Genomic DNA, 19,452 nt, shown 5'->3' with positions numbered 1-19,452 from the left:
TCGGTGTTAGCGGCGACACTTCCTCTAAAAACACTGTAAATATCCGTGAAAAGAAGAGTTGTAGCAGTTCCCTGTAGCTGTTGGGCTGGTTTGTGGCTCTGGCAGAGAATAAAGTGATGTAAAAGAAAAGAAAAAAAAAACATTATTATTGGGTTTATTCATCAGGTAAGGACGAAAATTATTTTCGAGTTCAAATAGCTCGGTCTAATGTTGATAAACGAGCTAGCGTTAGCATGGCTAACGGTGTAGTGTTTTTAACCTAACAAAACTTGTTTTCTGAGCGTACCTTTATGGAAAATATGAGATTATGTCTTATAATTCATTCATCAGAAATTGGCAAAGGAGTGGATCTTGACTGTGGGGCATTATTCTTAATTAGTAGGAAATAATGATATGATTGACCATTTAAAGGTCTTTTAATAGGCTCTGCGTTGTGTAGCTAGAAAAGCAGCATCTTGGAGTGAACAGGTGCAAATTTCTCCTTCAGGTATGAGCAGGAAACGGGCTCTGATTTCAGACGCTTTCAATCTGAAGAAGAGAAGAAATGGCACAGAACAATTTGGAGCTACTGCTGCTGAAGATGGTGGGTGTGACTCCTAAAAAATCTACAATAACGTGATCAAAAAACTCTTCATTTGAAGTTCACACTGTCATTTCTTCACTTTAAAAGGACCAGCTGACATTAAATCCAGTCTGGAGTACCTCATGACCCTATTTCCCAGAAAGCTCTTCAATGATGCACTGCCTCAAATTGTGCTGAAGCACCAGCTCTACAGCTTACACAGTGACAAGACTTTGGTGGACAAGGAGGTGGTAAGGTGGATTTTAAGTGCTAGAAATGTATGTGTAATCATTTCTGCAGATTCAGATGTGAAATACAACTCGTTGCTGTCATCGGTAACAGAATAAGATGCGTGAACGAGGAGATCTGCTGATGTTCCAGCTCGGGTTCGACGCAGAAGCCTTTGGGCTGGTTTTTACTTCTGACTACAAGGCCAAAGTGCTGGCGGGAGAGGAGGGCAAAACCACAAGAGCCACCGTGGAGAGGTTCTTGGAGAAAGTGGTGTCCGCTTGCACAGATCTGAGCTTCACGAAAGACAAAATGCTGAAGGAGTTTCTCTTCACAGACTCTGAGATAACGTATGAAAGACACCCATATATTGCATGCGTTTATTATTTAGCTTTATCATTCCCAAACCTTCTATCTTGGACATAGTTTAACATTTAACTTCCTAGATAAATAAAAAGTAAAGCAACACTGCTGACAATGACTGAAAGAGTTTGACATTTATTTAAAGGGGTAGCAGAGAATAACATTTTCTGTGGCATTAAAGCTGTTTATACCGATTTCCATAACTTTGTGCTTGGCATTATTGAATGAATGTGTAACCTCTGACTTGGCCATTCTGAAAGATAAAGATCAACTCAGAATCTGTTTTCTCCCCACACACAGGCAGCTGGTTAAGTCTGGGGTCCTGACTGTGAGGGATGCAGGCAGCTGGTGGCTTTCCATTCCCAACTCTGGCAAATTCACAAAGTACTTCATAAAAGGTTGGTGTTGAATCTCACTTGATTGAATCGTAACAGCGATTTCCTTTAGTTACGACACCCATTAATGTCTTTGTTCTCATTTTGCCGTTAGGCCGTAAAGCAGTGCTCAGCATGGTTAAGAAGTCCAAATACGGCGAAGTCTTAAAGGCAGAAATCGAGGAGCGGCGGACGAATTCACAAGTGAAATTCCATATGAAATACCACATTTATGACATTGTTGGCGCAGAGCTGGTAGAGAGGTAATACGACTGGATGCTTTTTACCTCCTTTCCTTACCTTTATCTTAGTAGGTCAGTTTAACCACCTGTTAAGGCATTAAATACAGCTGCTCTCAATCGTATTTCAGTAACTGGACTAAATTTAAGAAACTCCCAATCCGACCATCTTTGATTTCTCTGAAAAAAGTCCAGGGAGACTAGACCTGTGTCTTTCAAAACTTTTTTAGGTCAAGTATCTGGTACTATGACTTCAGCAATGTGGAATTTCAAAATAATCTCACATTCAGTTGAGCGATAATTAGCTTAAAAATTTGCTAGTATAGCTTATACAGGCCAAATTTAAAGGGCTGTAGAAAAAACAATTCAAAGACAGGAGTTTAAGTTTATAACACTTTCATGTGTTAACCTCTTATAAATGGATCACCTCATATTACATTTAATGTGTAGTTTTATTATCACGAAACTACTCTAATCAGATGAAGTTCTTTGTGATGTACCAACAAATGGCATCATCTGACATTTCCAATTTCACTTTTCTAGAAAGATTTGGTGTTTGGTGGTAACAGATCCAAAATGTATGATGGTGTTCTGCCTTTCCCAAAGGTTTCCTTTTTCCCATTTGGTCTATTTACAGGATTATTAGTCTTTATGGTCACTAATGTGTGCGTGTTACTGTCAAACAGTTTTAACAACTCTTGATCTTTAAAATTACGTCTGTCTTGAAGTGTGGTTCCTTTTCTTTAACGTCCAAAACAATCTGACTTGTTTTCCGCCTAACTCGAGTCATGTTTTCGTCTGATCCCACTGATTTTAATGAATGCTTTCTTTCTTTCCAGCATACCGACAACTTCAGGGACCCTGTTGCGATCTGTGGATTCGTGAGGCTGACGTCAGGCGCTGACGGACGATGAGAAATTTATGAACGGAATGAAAAGTGTTTATAAAAAGACTGAATGGACTAATTTAAGTATTCAAGTGCAGATTCTGTGCCAAATGTTCTACTAATGACCTATGATGACGAGACGTTGTCAAGTTTTGGTTTATCTTGTAATAAGATTTATTTACATTTCTTTGCATCACATATGAGATTCCTTGTCTACATGGAGTTTACAACCTAATGGCAATCATTGCCTCTGTGCTGAGTGTTTTCAGGAAACAAAATGCTTTGTTACAAATAAATGAGATTTCCCAACATCCTGTTTGAAACTTGAAGGTCAGTTTTCCAAAACCAAATAATGTCCCGCCTGTCAAAGCTTGAAACTGTGTCACCTTTAAGTAAAACGGATTACATCATTTTTTGTTCGCTGCTTCTCTCATGTTGTCTTTTCTGTTTTTGTGCTCAGTCAGCATCACTTGTGTGCAGCATTCATCCTTTGCCCGTACTTAACTGTATTTCAAACCCTTAGAAGGGTCAAGCTCATTAATTGTTTTGAACAGGCCCCTTTTCCTGAGAGCTTCAGACAGGATTTTTCATGTCCCACTAATAATTCCCAGGAATTGTTTTTCACTCATCTCGTCCAAAACCTCACAGTGTATGTATGGAATACAAGTGCAGGACTGAGCTTGAGATTAGAAGTTCTATTTTTAAGCTAAAAGTTGTTTTTTTCCTTCTAGGTTTTCCCCAACGTGACTGCTCCACTCTGTGTGCGTGTGTGCAGATTTGATCTTTTGACTACATTGATGTCATAGATATTATAGTTACATTGAGTCCACTTTATTTGGAAACTTCCTTGTAACCTTTTGTAAACAGTTTGGAAGTGTTTGTTAAAAGAATAACTGAACAGTGAAAACTGGGGGTTAAATTACACTGTAAAATTGCACAAAATAGTTGTGATCATATTTTGTGGAGCTCTGCTCTACCAGCTGATTGCACCGCTATGTCTGTCAACCCATCCCCACAAGAAAATATCAAACACAAAGGGGACAGTGTCTGACTCCAGTGAGCCACAAATGCACCAAAGAGGCTTTCCCCAACACAGTCCTCATTTATAGTTCTACAAAACTCCCACTGACAGGTGGATTCTCCTGTTTCAGTGCAGCTAGCCAACAATGGATAAAACCAGTTGTTGCTGTCATATGCAGTACAAGGGTAACTCCCTAGATTGCTTTTGTAGTTTTAGTATCCTTCTTTTCTTCAGAGTTATCAGTTCTGTGACTAGTTACACTCAACAAAAATATAAACGCAACACCTTTGTTACTGCTCCCATTCCCCATGGGATGGACGTAGAGACCTAAAATTCATTCCAGATACACAATATAACCATCCCTCCCAAACAGTGGTCACAAATCAGTCCAAATGTGTGGTAGTGGGCACATCTGCTATATTGAGATAATCCATCCCACCTCACAGGTGTGCCACATCAGGATGCTGATCTGACATCATGAGTAGTGCACAGGTGTACCTCAGACTGCCCACAACAAAAGGCCACCCTGGAATGTGCAGTTTTGTCTCACAGCAAAATGCCACAGATGCCACAAGCAATGAGGGAGCGTGCAATTGGCATGCTGACAGCAGGAATGTCAACCAGATCTGTCGCCCGTGCATTGAATGTTCATTTCTCAACCATAAGCTGTCTCCACAGGCGTTTCAGAGAATATGGCAGCACATCCAACCGGCCTCACAACCGCAGACCTCGTGTAACCACACCAGCCCAGGACCTCCACATCCAGCAGATTCACCTCCAAGATCGTCTGAGACCAGCCACCCAGACAGCTGCTGGAACAATTGGTTTGCACAACCAAACAATTTCTGCACAAACTGTCAGAAACCGTCTCAGGGACGCTCAACTGCATGCCCGTCGTCCTCATCGGGGTCTTGACCTGACTCCAGCTCGTCGCCGTAACAGACTTGTGTGGGCAAATGCTCACATTCGATGGCGTCTGGCACGTTGGAGAGGTGTACGCTTCACGGATGAATCATGGTTCACATTGTTCAGGGCAGATGGCAGCTGAGAATGTCCCAGTTCTTGCATGGCCAGCATGCTCACCGGACATGTCACCCATTGAGCATGTTCGGGATGTGCTTGACCGGCGTATACGACAGCGTGTACCAGTTCCCACGAATATCCAACAACCTCGCACAGCCATTGAAGTGGAGTGGACCAACATTCCACAGGCCACAATTGACAATCTGATAGACTCCATGCAACGATGTGTTGCACTGCATGAGGCAAATGGTGGTCACACCAGATACTGACCGGTTCTGGGTCCCCAGACCCCCAATAGCGCAAAAAACTGCACATTCCAGGGTGGCCTTTTGTTGTGGGCAGTCTGAGGTACACCTGTGCACTACTCATGATGTCAGATCAGCATCCTGATGTGGCACACCTGTGAGGTGGGATGGATTATCTCAATAGCAGATGTGCCCACTACCACACATTTGGACTGATTTGTGACCACTGTTTGGGAGGGATGGTTATATTGTGTATCTGGAATGAATTTTAGGTCTCTACGTCCATCCCATGGGGAATGGGAGCAGTAACAAAGGTGTTGCGTTTATATTTTTGTTGAGTGTAGATAAAACGATGTCTGTTAGCACCAACCAAGCCTATTCTATACTTGGACAAGTTGGCATAAAACATGCTCTAAAAAACAAAACTTAAATATAATTTTACAGAAAGTGTCAAGACTTTGAGTTTCTTTTAAGAGTGGGGCTCAATACATTTAGTGCTCCACTTTCATTCTCAACTGTAACAGTTACAAATTGGTGACGAGCCCTTACCTTAACCCGAATCTAACTCAAACTTTAACCCTCAAAAAAACATTAGGGTCAGTCAAAAGGTTTACAAAATTTCTTTATATCTCTGATGGTCAAAAACTGATGATCACTGGCCCATCTACAGAGTAGAACTGCTTTAATTCTTCATTGCACAGATTCACCAAGGCACTGCAAACATTCCTCAGAGAATTTCAGCCATATTGATATGATACTTTCACACAGTTGCTGCAGATCCACGATGAGACTCTGTTACAGGAAAAATGATTCTATGTTTCTTTACCTTCTTTTAAATGTACAAAGATGCCCTTTGTCTATGGTTAGATTAGTTTAGAATTATCCTTTTAGACTTTCCCAGCAAAGACATATTGTTTTGGGACATATTGTTTTAGATTGTTTTATCTCTCACAGCTTTCTCCCAGCTCTCTGCTGACGAGACTAGCGCCACATATGGAGTTGTTTATTTTATCTGTTTATCATTTTCTTATCCTGTTCTCACTGTCTCTGTGATTTGTGCCTATAAAAATGCCAAGCCTCTGTTCATGGTCGTGAGTTGTTCTTTGCAGCTCACCCGTGCGCACGTTAAAGCATAAAAAGTAACCTTGTCTCATTGTGTCTTTATTTCTCCTGGGTTTTTTACAGAGTTTTCTCCCAACAGACTCTCATTCTACCACATTCCAAAAGTGCTCTACTCAACTGAGATCTGTGGAGGGCACTGAAGTGCAGTGAACTCACTGACATGTTTGAGAAACTACTTTGAGATGATTTGAGCTTTGTGACGAGGTGTGTTATCCTGCTGGAAGCAGTCGGAAGATGGGTATGCTGTGGTCATAAAGAAGTGGACTTGGTCAGCAACAATACTCAGGTAGACTGTGGTGTTGGTACTCGGGTGTGTGAAGAAAATTGCCCCCACACCACCAGCAGCATCAGGATCCATCCATCCATTTGATATGTACTGCTTATCTGGTTTCAGGTTGCAAGGGAAGAAGTTTAAGCAGAGTAATCTGGTTCAAACAAGTAACGTAAATCAGTTTTCTTGCTTATTCTGATTCTCCGGTTGAGCTTCAGGGAAGTCGTCTTGAGCTTATTTGTCTGTAAGGACTGTCTGGATAGATTTTGTGTTGATGAGCAGTTGAGTGTATATTAATGAAGATATTTCTGAGACAGTGTCATTAATTGATTTTTTCTAAAAGCATAATGCAAAATATATTTTTAAGTGTTATTCTTGTGGTTTAATATGTTGCCCAAAACGTACATCTAATCTTATTTTATTGCTCTAACTAATTACATCAGTGATCGGGAGAAAAATGTACATTTTTATTTACATTAAAATATGTTCGAATAATGGTGAATCTTTATTTTTTCAGTATGGTATAAATGAAAGATTCACAAGAATAAGTGAGTCAGCAACACTTCAGCCATTTTTGCCATTTTGGCTCAAAGGAAAACAAACAGAACCTGTTTTAGGGGAATTTCTTGGCTTTAAAAAACAAAACAAAAGAGCACAATAGCTTTTCTTCATAAAGCTAAGCGTATACAACATTCATTTCTCTCTGCTTCAGACTTCATTTACTTCATGGGAGTGAATTAACATGAACCATTAAGGCAAATAATTAATTACCAGTAAAGACGTTACTCCAAACTTCACAGGTGGTTAGTTCAAGTTCAAGCTCTTTGTTGACACGCCTGCTTCCATAGAGAGAAAGTGGCGTTTTTAACTTATAAATGCTTGATGTGGTTGAGCAGGAAACAGCAGCCGACTGTCAGCTGTGTTTTAAAGAGACAACAGATCAAAGAATTTCTTTTCGGCTAAAATACAGCATGTGTACAGTCTATTTGAAAACATTTCTACTACCAAAAATCAGTATACACTTTTAGGAAGCAATGTCTCCTAAAATTGACCTTACAACTGTATAACTGATGCACACATTGAAGGACAGAATCTGAAATACACTGTTTCAGTGAAGTCTTAGAGGAGAAGGCACTTCTTTGTCTTCTTGGTGATAGGTGGAGGGGACACGGCAATCCTGATGGCCTCATCAAACAGAGTTTTAACACCACGTTGAGTAAAAGCTGAGCACTCCAGGTACTTGACAGAACCTGAAGACAGGAAACAGAGAGCCAGATTCCAGGTTTATTACTGGAATCTGCCGTCTTCCGTGATGATTTAAAAGAAAAAGTATTAGAGATAACTGAAGCCATTACCAATCTCTTTGGACAGGGCCAGTCCATCAGGGTAGTTAATGGGAGAGATATTAGTCTTCTTCTCCTTCTTGTGCTTCTCTAAAGCGTCTTTGTCATCTCTCAGATCCATTTTGGTCCCCACGAGGATTATGGGAGTGTTCTGACAATGGTGTCTCACCTCATGAATCCACTGCAAAGAGACAATGTTTATGAGTTTAACTTCCCAGCTCGGCCTGCACCACCTTGAACACTTTATTTTAGTGAAGCTGCAGCTACTTCCTATTTGCATTGTCATTCTTTTGATTTTTGGTGAATGAATCATGTGGAGCATTCCTAAATGGAGCTTGTATGTTCTCCCTGTGCTTTTGAGGGTTTCCTCCTACAACTCAAAGACATTTATGTTGGATTAAGTGGTGAATCTAATTTGGCTGTAGGTGTGGATGTGAGTTCGACTGGTTATTTGAAGGCTTTAACTCTAAATGTTACAAAATAATGCTTATTACCTGGCTACAAACATACAATGCCATACAGTTGATACATTATTTAAAAAATAAAAAACAAAAGAAGTTTCTTTTAAAGGGGGAAGACGGGAGTAAGACACCTTTGAAATCCAAAGCCAGAGCAATAGGTCAGCATTGGTACACATTAGATTATCTAAAATAACTGTGATAAAGCAATTGCCCCTAAACCTAATAACTGGTAGTGCCATCCTTGGCAGCAAGAACTGCAATCAAGCATTTGTAATAACTGCCAATGAGTACTTCACATCACTGTGGAGGAATTTTGACCCACTCTTCTCTGCCGAATTGTTTTCATTCAGCCCCACTGGAGGGTTTGCAAGCATGAAAGCCCTGTTTAAGGTTACCTAATCATCTCAGTCAGGTTGAAATCCAGACTTTGACTCCAAAATCTTAATTTTGTTTCTTTGAGCCATACAGAGGTGGACATGCTGGTGTTTTTTGGATCATCGCCCTTCTGTATAATCCAAGACCTCTTGAGTCTCAGGGCATGAACTGATGGCCAAAAATTCTTCAGGATTTTCTGGTAGAAAGCAGAATTCATGGTTCCATCAATTGCAACAAGTTGTTCAGGTCCTGAAGCAGCAAAGCAGCCCAGACCCTCATACTAGCACCACCATGTTTGACTGTTGGTATGATGGTGTTCTTATGAAATGCTGTGGGTCTTGGGGATCATCCAGATGCTTTTTGGCAAATGTGAGACGACCATTTGTGTTCTCAGCAGTGATTTCCACCTTGGAGATCCAGTCTGCTACTCCTGGCTGCTTGCAGTGGGCTGCTTAGTTGGCATATGTCACACTTCAGAGTACTCACACTTAGTAAAAAAAACTTTTTTATTAAGAGAAAATATGCCTAACCTAATTTTGATGGCACATTTTAAAAGTAAAAAAATGCTAAATATTTTGTCGCCCTTTTCCACTTTCTTGTCGTTTTCTGGTTTTATGAAAACTCACTACTTAATAGAAATTAACTGAGACATTATTCACTAATAAAATTAATTTGTAGTTGCGGTTTCTACTTTCCATCATGATAGAATCCTTTGGGACATATAGTTACATTTTTCCTTTGAATTTATGGTTAGGTCTTGATCCACAGCAGCTTGTGCTTGCTTTGCAGCACAGGCACAATATAAGTAAATGTCATGATATTGATATGACAGTACTGACACTGTCAGTACTTCATTAGTAAAACCTTAATAGGATGACATTGTGCAGCCACCTTTCCATAATATAGCGACTACTCACCTTATTACGGACATTTTCAAATGACGCAGGAGACACGAGGGAAAAGCAGATGAGAAAAATGTCCTGGTAAGACAAAGAAAGCAAAACAGTCAGAGCCTCAATTCTTTATATTTTGAAAATCAGTGAAAAAGCTGCCAATGTCCAACGGAAAACTTAAAGACCTTCAGAAAGCATGGAGAACTACTGCTGAAGACCACTTTTAAAAAAATCATAGGAACATCTTACTTCACTGGAAGTGAAATATAAAGAACTAAGGAGTGACTCAAATCTTTTGCACAGTAATGTAAGTGAAGTATAGCACAACATTGTGTAATCTTTCTTTTTGTGGTCGTTGTACCGTCTGTGGGTAGGAAAGGGGGCGGAGTCTGTCATAGTCTTCTTGTCCTGCTGTATCCCAAAGGTTCAGGCTCACCGGCTTCCCATCCACCATAACATTGGCGGAGTAGTTGTCGAACCTGACAGAAGTGATGAAGCACAAATAAACCAAACCCTTCTGGCTTTATATAGACTGTCAAAATATAACTACTGAAAAAAACAACTGAAGTGGAAGTTGATATCTTATCTGCCTTATTGTAGACTTTTATGGCGTCTGCTCTCTTAAATTTCACTCACTGGGAAGCTTGTTTATCAATGACTTCATGCCACAGTTACAGTAACAGCTAAGATCAGAATGAGATAGGCTGAAGGGTTTCCTCATAACATCCTGTAACATGTATTTCTGGTCTAGTTACAGTCCACTGCTGTGATTGTAAGCTCCTCTGCAAGCCAAATTTTCATATGCACTGATTTTAAAGGAGGGTGGAGCCTGATCACTGTTTGCTAATCTTGCTTTAATAAATAAATAAATACTCACTGCACTGCAAAGTGAGATACTCACACTGTGGGGATGTACTCTCCAGGAAAGGCTTTGGTGGTGTAGTTGATGAGCAGACAGGTCTTACCTACTTCTCTGTAGGTGAGAAGAAGCTGGATTAGCATTTACTGAGAGAAGGCAAAAAAACAACAACAATGCTGTGTCTGAACTGATGGACAATCAACTTTGTTACACTGGACTCAGGTTGCCAAAACTATTTAGGCAGGCACACAGCCCCTCCCCTCACTGGCAGCTGAACATATGAACAGTAGCTGACATCCACATTACTGAACAACACTTATCACAACACGACAGTTATCAGAAGTATCTGGTACACATGTGAATGCTAGCTGTTTAACTATCAGTAAATGTTAGCATTAAAGTAGCAGCTATAGCTAATCATAACACAGTAACTTTAATGTGGGAGCAGATGTTATCAGTTGTGTTATACAGTTATTTTAATAAACAGTGTTAATATAACAACATAACACAGTTATAGTAATGTGCAAAAGTCCTGAGTAATCATTTCTTTATAGTTTGAAATGAATATGGGATGTAGCAACAGTTTACTGAAACATGCACAAATGTACAAGCCCAAAAGCCAATATTTGATGACCTGAACCTGTTGCGACTGATTTAAAGTCCAGTTCTTGTGTAAATTACTGACAGCCACCATGCGAAAAAGATTATGTCTGATGCGGCTTTGGCAAACAGTAACTGATCAGCTGAAGGGCCAGACCCATCTCCTTGCTGGATTTGTTTTTTCTGTCTTAAGGCCATGACTTTCAGATATTTTTCATCTGTTGTAGACAGTGTGGTTTTTTGCCTTTATTTGTTCTCCCCTTTTCCAGTTTCCCACCTGTCTCAGGATAAGAAAAATCTTTCTTTTCTGAATTGCCTTGAAAGCCAGATATGAAGAATATAAATAAAAACTTGTCACCAGAAGCATGGCAGCCAAAAAGTAGTGATGTTTTTTTGTCTTTCTTGCACTACAACAGAAAACTTTAGTAGTAGCATGACAATCCTAAATATCTAGCTAATGTAATGAAAATGGACTGACTCTTCACTGCCTCTGAGCACTCAAAGCCTTGTTCACTCATTCATACAAACACCTTTTTCTGTGCTTTCAGTGTAACATTTACACTCAGGTGGACACATCGGAGAGCAACTTGGATTTTATATCTGGCCTAAGGGCATTTGCACACAAACTGGAGCACCCGGGGTTAACCCAGCAACCTCCCAATCAGTCGGTGACCTGCTCTACCTGCTCTGAGCCACAGCCATCACATTTTACAGGTAAAAACTAGGTGTAAAAAATAAAATAAAGTTATATTGAGTAAGTGAACTCACCCGTCTCCGACGACGACACACTTAATGGTCTGCATTGCGCTGCAGCAACTGGAGGAATGCTGTCAGCCCAGGAGCTTATTTCTTATCATGCTTCTTTGCGTTTACCTTGAAAGTCGGATGCTGGCGCTGGGGCTGGGCGTGTCGTCAGTGTTACAGTCAAAGCTAGGAAAACAGGTTTTTTGCTCCATGGTAAGGTGGAGCCCTCCATCCATCCATCACTAGTTGTGCGCTTAAAATATAACCATTGAAGCCGATATTCAGCAGCAGTGGTACTACAGAGAGTATTGCCATTTTAATATTGTTTGCATGCACTGTTGTCCATCTTGGGTTCTGAAGTTGAGAGAAATAGGACTTCTCCCACCTTCTTCCTTCTGCAGCTCCTTTTAGCGGTCTCCATTTGTTGCTCCTTCTACACCTTCCATGCATCTTCTCTGCAGTCTTCCTCTTTTCCTCCTGCCTCTCAGCTCCACATTCAGAATCCTTTAACTTCTCTGACTTTCCAAGTGGAAATTCTGACTTGAGGGAAATTCCAGCTGAAATGTTGATTTGTAGTCCAGATAACTTGTATAATATATATATATATATATATATATATGTATATATATATATATATATATATATATATATATATATATATATATATATATATATATATATATATAACTCAATATCTTTAATGATTTTGCCCATTGAGATCTGATTTGTTTTTAAAGTGTTCCTTTATTTTTTTAGCAGTTAATACAAATGTGTATGTGTGTAAACCAATACTCATATAATAATAGTTGTTGTTCTGATTTGGTGCCGTATAAATAAAATTGAATTGACTTGAATATAGTTTATGAATTTTACACTTAAAGACAGTACAGCGAGCAGCTAGACACAAATACTGACAGCTTACTTTAATTAATACATTTGACTAGTATAATCAAATGTTTAATCCCAACTCACCAAAAGCCCAGCAACCTAAAACTATAGGTGTCATTTTTTATTTTATTTACACTACTATAAATTATGTTTGTTATCGAGACCTAGATATTTCGCTAGAGTCACGAAAAAAAAGGCGTGAAACAAACTAACATTAAGTGAACTCACCCGCCTCAGACAGCAACACTTTTAATGCTCTGCATTGCGCTGCAGGAGCTGCCATCCTCACCTGTCACCCCAATCCTCTCCACTTCCTCCTTCACTACATCCGTGGATCTTCTCTGTAGTCTTTCTCTTTTTTCCTGCCAGACAGCTCCATATTTGACATCCTTTGACTTCTTGGACTTTCCGAGTAGCAAATCTGACTTAAGGGGGAAATTCCTGTTGAAATTCCAACTCGGAGCTCCAGATATCTTCATAACTATAACTTGAGATAATATTATCTAGCATTTAACATGAGCTTACTCATAAATTATGAAGCACAACAGCAGCCACCACATCTGAGATATTTAAAAAAGCCAATATGAGTGGACGGGTCGATAGTGTGACAGGATTGAAACTTAAATGTGTTTTTCTACTCTAAATTCAACATTTTGCTGCTGTTTCATCAAACAGTAACCATGCCAGTGCAGACATACTCATCTCGCCCTCACACACACACACACACACACACACACACACACACACACACACACACACACACACACACACACACACGCACACATCACTCCTCATCCTCCTCCCTGCTCTGCTGTTTTGTTGTTGTCACGTGACTAAGCTGCCTCAAGCAGACACAAGCTCGCTGCAGTGCATGAGAAATGGAGATATTCTATGGCTAGTAGTGAAAATGATGTTTCATCAACACAAGCACACTTTCCAGGTAAGCACATTTAAATTCCAGGTCTTCAAGAATGTTTCAATTTTATTTGTCACATACACAGTTATAGAAGTATATCGTACAGTGAAGTGCTCAGACTGACTGTACAAGTAAAGAGGAAGACATAATAAAGATGAATTCAAATAACTTTTTGAATAATAGCTATCTAATATAAATAACTAGAAGGGCAACCACGGTCTAGGGGTGAGTACTGGGTAGCTGAGTAACTTGTGGGGTGGGGCAGCCAACAAGTGTTCCCATCAAGCAACCAAGTATTAGTGACAGTGTATTGGTATAACTGTTACATGGAAACATGGAAACTGTTATGGAAGGACAGAAATACATTGTTTTTGTCCATGTGTACTGGTGTTTTTCTTGTATTTCTTCAGCCACCCTCACCAGTAGCAGTCACGTTCCCCTGTAACAGTTCCAGTGAAGGAAGTCTTAGAGGACAGAGCATTTATTTGCCTTCTTTTTGATGGGTGAAGGGCACAGGACAGCCCGAACGACTTCATCAAACACAGTTTTAACGCCACGTTGCGTCAGGGCTGAGCACTCCAGGTACTGGACAGAACCTAAGGACGGGAAAAAGAAGGCAGCTGGTTTATTACTGGAATCTGCTGTCTTCCATGAATTATAATTAACCATTTAAAAAAGTATCAGAGATAACTGAAGCCATTACCAATCTCTTTGGACAGGGCCACTCCTTGAGAATAAGTAATTGGAGAGATTTTATTCTTCTTCAGCTTCTCCAGGGTGTCCTTGTCATCTCTCAGGTCCAGTTTGGTGCCTACGAGGATTATGGGAGTGTTGGGACAATGGTGTCTCACCTCATGGCACCACTACACAGAGATAACATTTACAATTTAGGGATATAATGTTTTAGATCGTTCAGTGTTATCTTGAACACTTTATTTTATCAGTGCTGCAACTAATTGCCATTTGCATGAGAAGCCTGCTAAAGATGCAAACCAAGAATCCCAGCTGTGCACAAAAACTAGAATAACCAGATTTTCCAATATTTCCAGTCTTTGTTATCCTAACTTCTGTAAAGATCTCTCAAAACTATCTCTGAAAATGTAATTCAGTAAACACTTTTTGATGGAACTGCAAATAAACAATGCACCATTTTGCCCCAAATCCTGATCCAGTAAAACTCTTGGCTATAAGGGGGAAACCTCTGCGCAGCCAAACACACCTAGAGTAGGGGTGTGACTTGTGCCATCAGCCAGTGACATTTGCCCACTTGGTGATATGAGTGACTTTTCTGTCTGCTGTTTGGATTGTGACTAATTGACGGTTTCTTGTAAACCTAGTGGAAGTCCTTTTTTGGGGGGGTAAATATTTATCTATTTGGTTCATTACTAAGCTACAATAATTCAAAGAATAGGCAAAGTTTGACATCTTCAAGTTCAAAATTTATAGAAAACAAACAAAACTTGGTCTTGTTTGGTGTTGGTCTCTTACACCCTTTCCAATGGAAAGTGGTTATACCGCACATGGTGTTAAACTTAAGTGGGAAACAAGTGTGACACACTGACAAATGTGTCTAATATCAAGCTAAATAATATGTAGACCAGGTCCTCTGCCAGATCTCCCAACACACCCTCACACATTGGGTAAGAATTTGATGACAAATTCTTAAGCATAAGAATTTGCTTAAGTTTATCTTAAGATAAACATTTGTCAGCTGTCTCCACTTTCCTGTGTTCCTTTCATTTTATGACAAGTTGGAATCTGTACTATAATTACCTACACAACTTCCTGTTAGTTACAACTTTACTTTCCATCATATTAGGATCTTTCAGGAACTGTAGCTGCATTTTCCCAATGAGCTTATTGATTAGTTTTCCATCTACAATTGCTTGTGCCTGTTTGGCAGCACAGGCATGAAATGAATGAACAACATGTCGACTACTCACCTTATGACGAACGTTTTCATACGAGGCAGGCATCACGAGTGAAAAGCAGATGAGAAACACATTCTGGTAAGACAGAAATACCGAAGTAATCACTGCCTGTAACAACCACTTCCTGTTAAGAAGGGTTTTTGAGTTTTATGCCAAATCTTTAGCTAATAGCTCTTTGGAAATCACCTTGTTTGTGCAGAAATACTTTTTTAAATGTCTGTTAAATTGTTACGTTTGAGATTTTTAGTCAATTCAACTAAAGAAATGGGAATAAATAATGTTTTTGCAACAGGTTTATAGTAACAAAGTGCTAGAAAACACAATTAAAAATCTGTCGACATAACAGTGGTTCATCCCTCAGCTTAAGTTCGTTTTTATACATGATTTTTAAATGGGTTAATTAAATAAGTAAATAAACACTGTAGAACTATTGCTCAAGAAGACTTAGAAGTGAGATATCAGGAAATGAGGGGAGACTTTTGCACAATAATGTAAGTGAACTATAGCACAACATTGAGTGATTGCTGACAATCAGAACGTAATCATGTTTTTGTTGTGGTTGTTGTACCGTCTCTGGGTAGGAAAGGGGGCGGAGTCTGTCGTAGTCTTCTTGTCCTGCTGTATCCCAAAGGCCCAGGTTCACTGACTTCCCATCCACCATAACATTGGTGGAGTAGTTGTCGAACCTGATAGAAAATGAAGTGCGTAGAAGCTAAACCTTCAGGCTTAATATAAACTGGTAAAACATTACCTCTACTAAAATAAAAAACAGGAGAACAAGGGAAATCGATTGATTTATTGTTTCATTATTCCACTCCTATGATTCTAAAATCCTCTGCAAGGCTAATTTTAATATAAAAAATTCACACGATGTCAAGCGATGCCAAGCATGATTGTGTAAGGATTGTGCAGGAGGATGAAAAACCAATTACTGACTTACACAGAGGGGATTTCCTCTCCGGGAAAGGCATTGGTGGTGTAGCCGATGAGCAGACAGGTCTTACCCACTGCTCTGGAATGAAGAAGAGGCTGGATTAGCATTTATTGAAAGAAGGCAAAAAACTCACCAAAAGTTGTTACTGTTCATCTGGACGTAGCGTTTTCAGCGGGAGAAACGTTTCGTCACTCATCCAAGTGACTTCTTCAGTCTTTTATACGTTTTCCCCAAGCTTATAAACACTCTGTGAATGGCCACTGATCAATGATCATGTAGTTAGTTAGGATTATGTGTTAACTAATTATTTCCACAATAATTAGTTAAATAAAATAAATAAATAAATAAATAAAACAAACCCACAATTCAGTGGGTTCCACACTGAACTTAGAGGAAAGAAAAGTATTGATCCTATTGCGCTAGTATCAGTCCAATACCAATAACAGAGTAGGTATCGATATTATCGATGTATGTCTTTCTAATCTTTCGCTGAGTGAAGTTAGCTCTTTCTTTTCTCCCTGTGAAATACAACAGCTGGACCTTTAACTAGCAACACACTTTGAGTCAAACTGCACATAAAAAGTTTGTGTGTTTGCTGATGTTTGCTGAGCTGATAGAAACGTTGCATTTGAAATGATCTGCTAAATAAGAAAAATATTACTCCCTTTATGCTCTCTCGTCTTCTGTAGGGCTAGTTAGATGCTGAAGTAACTAACGGACATTAAAAAGCAAAAAACTTCGGCTCCCGACTTCACCACTTCACACGGTTTTGCCTTATATTCATCTCATTTTATGCGACATTCCGTGGTGATTAATTGCCTTTAATGTGTCAGCATCGAGTTTGAAATTGCAGCATCGCTAACCACCTGTAAAATATCAATATTAACTACTTATATGAAATGAACTCACCCGTCTCCAACGACAACACACTTAATGGGTTGCATTGTGCTGTAGCAGCTGGAGAAATGCTGTTAGCCCGGGAGCCAGCCAACAACAGCTCATTCTCATCATGCTGCCTTGCTTTAACCTTGAAAGTTGGATGCTGGTGCTGCGCTGGGAATGTCGTCCGCGTTCCAGTGCTCGGAAAACAGGTTTTTTTTTGCACCATGGTGGAGGCCTCCGCCTATCAGGAGCTACGACAAAGCAAAGCATGTTTTTCGTTGTTGTTGCTGTTGTAACATATTCCTGGATAGAGCCCGCTCGATCATAAGTACACATCAGGTGGTACTAGAGACTTCAAGTATTACAGTTTTGTTATATACTGTTTGCACGCACTGTTGTCACCTCGAGTCACAAGTCGGGATTGGTGGGACTTCTCCCACTTTCTTCCTTCGTCTGTTTCCTTTAAAGGTCTCCATCTGTCCCCACACCTTGCATCCTCTCCTGTCACCCCAACCGTCTGCATGTCCTGCTTCGCTACATCTACGGATCTTCTCTGTGGTCTTCCTCTTTTCCTCCTGCCAGACAGCTCCATATTCAGCATCCTTTGACTTCTCGGACTTTCCAAGTGGAAAATCCGAATTTAAAGAGAATTCCAGTTGAAACTCCCTTTTGGAGGAGCTCCAGATAACGTCATAACTTTTAATGCGAGTTGACTCATAAACTTCCTGGATATATTCCCATATTTCACGGGCTGCTCCGGAAGTAGCAGCAGCAACCGCTTCTGAGGTTTAAAAAATTTGCCGCGCTTGTATTGTTTTTGTTTCAACTGTGTAACAGTGTTATTATTCCTCCGATAAGGCAAGTCTCTTAATGAACCTTTCGGGCTTTCGTCCACACTTACAGTCATATGCTCATACAAGATTTTATTGGCTTTTTTTTTAAGTGAGGTAATTGAAAACGGATGGTGTCAGATTAACAAAGTGAGTGAGTCTAACTTCTGTGTAAACAGGTTATGGCACATGAAAAGTGGAGGCAACAAAACTTCACAGATGGTTACTTCAAGCTCTTTGTTGACAGCAAGGTGACACGACTGCCTTCATAAAGACAAACTGAAGTTTGTTAGGTGCTAAATATGGTGGAGCTGAATGAACAGCAGCAGGCGGTCAGGTGTGTGTTAAACCTTTGAGATGACAGAGCAAAGGTTTTGAAGTTTTTTTTACTTGTAAAAGCTTGAAATACACACACACATATAGTCAAAACTTTCAAAAAATTTTCAGAAGAATACAAACGATTCTTTGGTCAGTTCCAACTTAAAAAAGTGTGTACCTTTATTAAATAAAATCTCAACAAACTACATTGTATCATATACTTTCTTTTGCATATACAGGGAGTGCAGAATTATTAGGCAAATGAGTATTTTGTCCACATCATCCTCTTCATGCATGTTGTCTTACTCCAAGCTGTATAGGCTCCAAAGCCTACTACCAATTAAGCATATTAGGTGATGTGCATCTTTGTAATGAGAAGGGGTGTGGTCTAATGACATCAACACCCTATATCAGGTGTGCATAATTATTAGGCAACTTCCTTTCCTTTGGCAAAATGGGTCAAAAGAAGGACTTGACAGGCTCAGAAAAGTCAAAAATAGTGAGATATCTTGCAGAGGGATGCAGCAGTCTCAAAATTGCAAAGCTTCTGAAGCGTGATCATTGAACAATCAAGCGTTTCATTCAAAATAGTCAACAGGGTCGCAAGAAGCGTGTGGAAAAACCAAGGTGCAAAATAACTGCCCATGAACTGAGAAAAGTCAAGCGTGCAGCTTCCAAGATGCCACTTGCCACCAGTTTGGCCATATTTCAGAGCTGCAACATCACTGGAGTGCCCAAAAGCACAAGGTGTGCAATACTCAGAGACATGGCCAAGGTAAGAAAGGCTGAAAGACGACCACCACTGAACAAGACACACAAGCTGAAACGTCAAGACTGGGCCAAGAAATATCTCGAGACTGGTTTTTCTAAGGTTTTATGGACTGATGAAATGAGAGTGAGTCTTGATGGGCCAGATGGATGGGCCCGTGGCTGGATTGGTAAAGGGCAGAGAGCTCCAGTCCGACTCAGACGCCAGCAAGGTGGAGGTGGAGTACTGGTTTGGGCTGGTATCATCAAAGATGAGCTTGTGGGGCCTTTTCGGGTTGAGGTTGGTGTCAAGCTCAACTCCCAGTCCTACTGCCAGTTTCTGGAAGACACCTTCTTCAAGCAGTGGTACAGGAAGAAGTCTGCATCCTTCAAGAAA

At 40.1% G+C, this 19,452-nt stretch overlaps 3 protein-coding genes across 6 annotated transcripts; 1 reads left to right on the top strand and 2 right to left on the bottom strand.

Annotated features, from left to right (window-relative positions):
* The first annotated feature begins 5 nt into the window (after positions 1 to 5).
* Positions 6 to 3,064, top strand: LOC146671579 (winged helix repair factor 1-like). The gene is made up of 7 exons (XM_085403844.1): positions 6 to 165; positions 488 to 583; positions 671 to 813; positions 905 to 1,140; positions 1,454 to 1,551; positions 1,643 to 1,790; positions 2,606 to 3,064. The coding sequence occupies exons 2-7, from the start codon at positions 490 to 492 to the stop codon at positions 2,649 to 2,651; spliced, it is 765 nt and encodes a 254-aa protein (XP_085259970.1). The 5' UTR covers positions 6 to 165; positions 488 to 489; the 3' UTR covers positions 2,652 to 3,064.
* Positions 3,065 to 6,892: 3,828 nt separating this feature from the next.
* LOC146671578 (ras-related C3 botulinum toxin substrate 1-like) lies at positions 6,893 to 11,703 on the bottom strand. The gene is made up of 6 exons (XM_085405194.1): positions 11,634 to 11,703; positions 10,308 to 10,379; positions 9,768 to 9,885; positions 9,431 to 9,493; positions 7,690 to 7,858; positions 6,893 to 7,584 (listed from the first exon to the last, which is right to left on the bottom strand). Exons 1-6 carry the CDS (start codon positions 11,666 to 11,668, stop codon positions 7,454 to 7,456), a joined length of 588 nt encoding a protein of 195 aa, XP_085261320.1. The 5' UTR covers positions 11,669 to 11,703; the 3' UTR covers positions 6,893 to 7,453.
* A 1,764-nt stretch (positions 11,704 to 13,467) lies between these two features.
* Positions 13,468 to 18,415, bottom strand: LOC146671577 (ras-related C3 botulinum toxin substrate 1-like). Of its 4 annotated transcripts, none has more exons than XM_085403839.1 (7): positions 17,554 to 18,415; positions 17,188 to 17,411; positions 16,281 to 16,356; positions 15,913 to 16,030; positions 15,357 to 15,419; positions 14,117 to 14,276; positions 13,468 to 14,009 (listed from the first exon to the last, which is right to left on the bottom strand). In XM_085403839.1, exons 2-7 carry the CDS (start codon positions 17,384 to 17,386, stop codon positions 13,879 to 13,881), a joined length of 747 nt encoding a protein of 248 aa, XP_085259965.1. In that variant the 5' UTR covers positions 17,387 to 17,411; positions 17,554 to 18,415; the 3' UTR covers positions 13,468 to 13,878. The 4 variants fall into 4 exon arrangements, with proteins under 4 accessions (XP_085259965.1, XP_085259966.1, XP_085259964.1 ...); XM_085403840.1 differs by having other exon boundaries at positions 17,563 to 18,415; XM_085403838.1 differs by having other exon boundaries at positions 17,188 to 18,415.
* Positions 18,416 to 19,452: the final 1,037 nt, after the last annotated feature.

This window comes from Rhamphochromis longiceps, linkage group LG4 (genome assembly GCF_057381845.1).
Source record: "Rhamphochromis longiceps isolate RC_006_pf linkage group LG4, R_longiceps_female_GT1.1, whole genome shotgun sequence".
Classification (NCBI taxonomy): domain Eukaryota; kingdom Metazoa; phylum Chordata; class Actinopteri; order Cichliformes; family Cichlidae; genus Rhamphochromis; species Rhamphochromis longiceps.
This window is presented reverse-complemented; position numbering and strand designations above follow the sequence as displayed.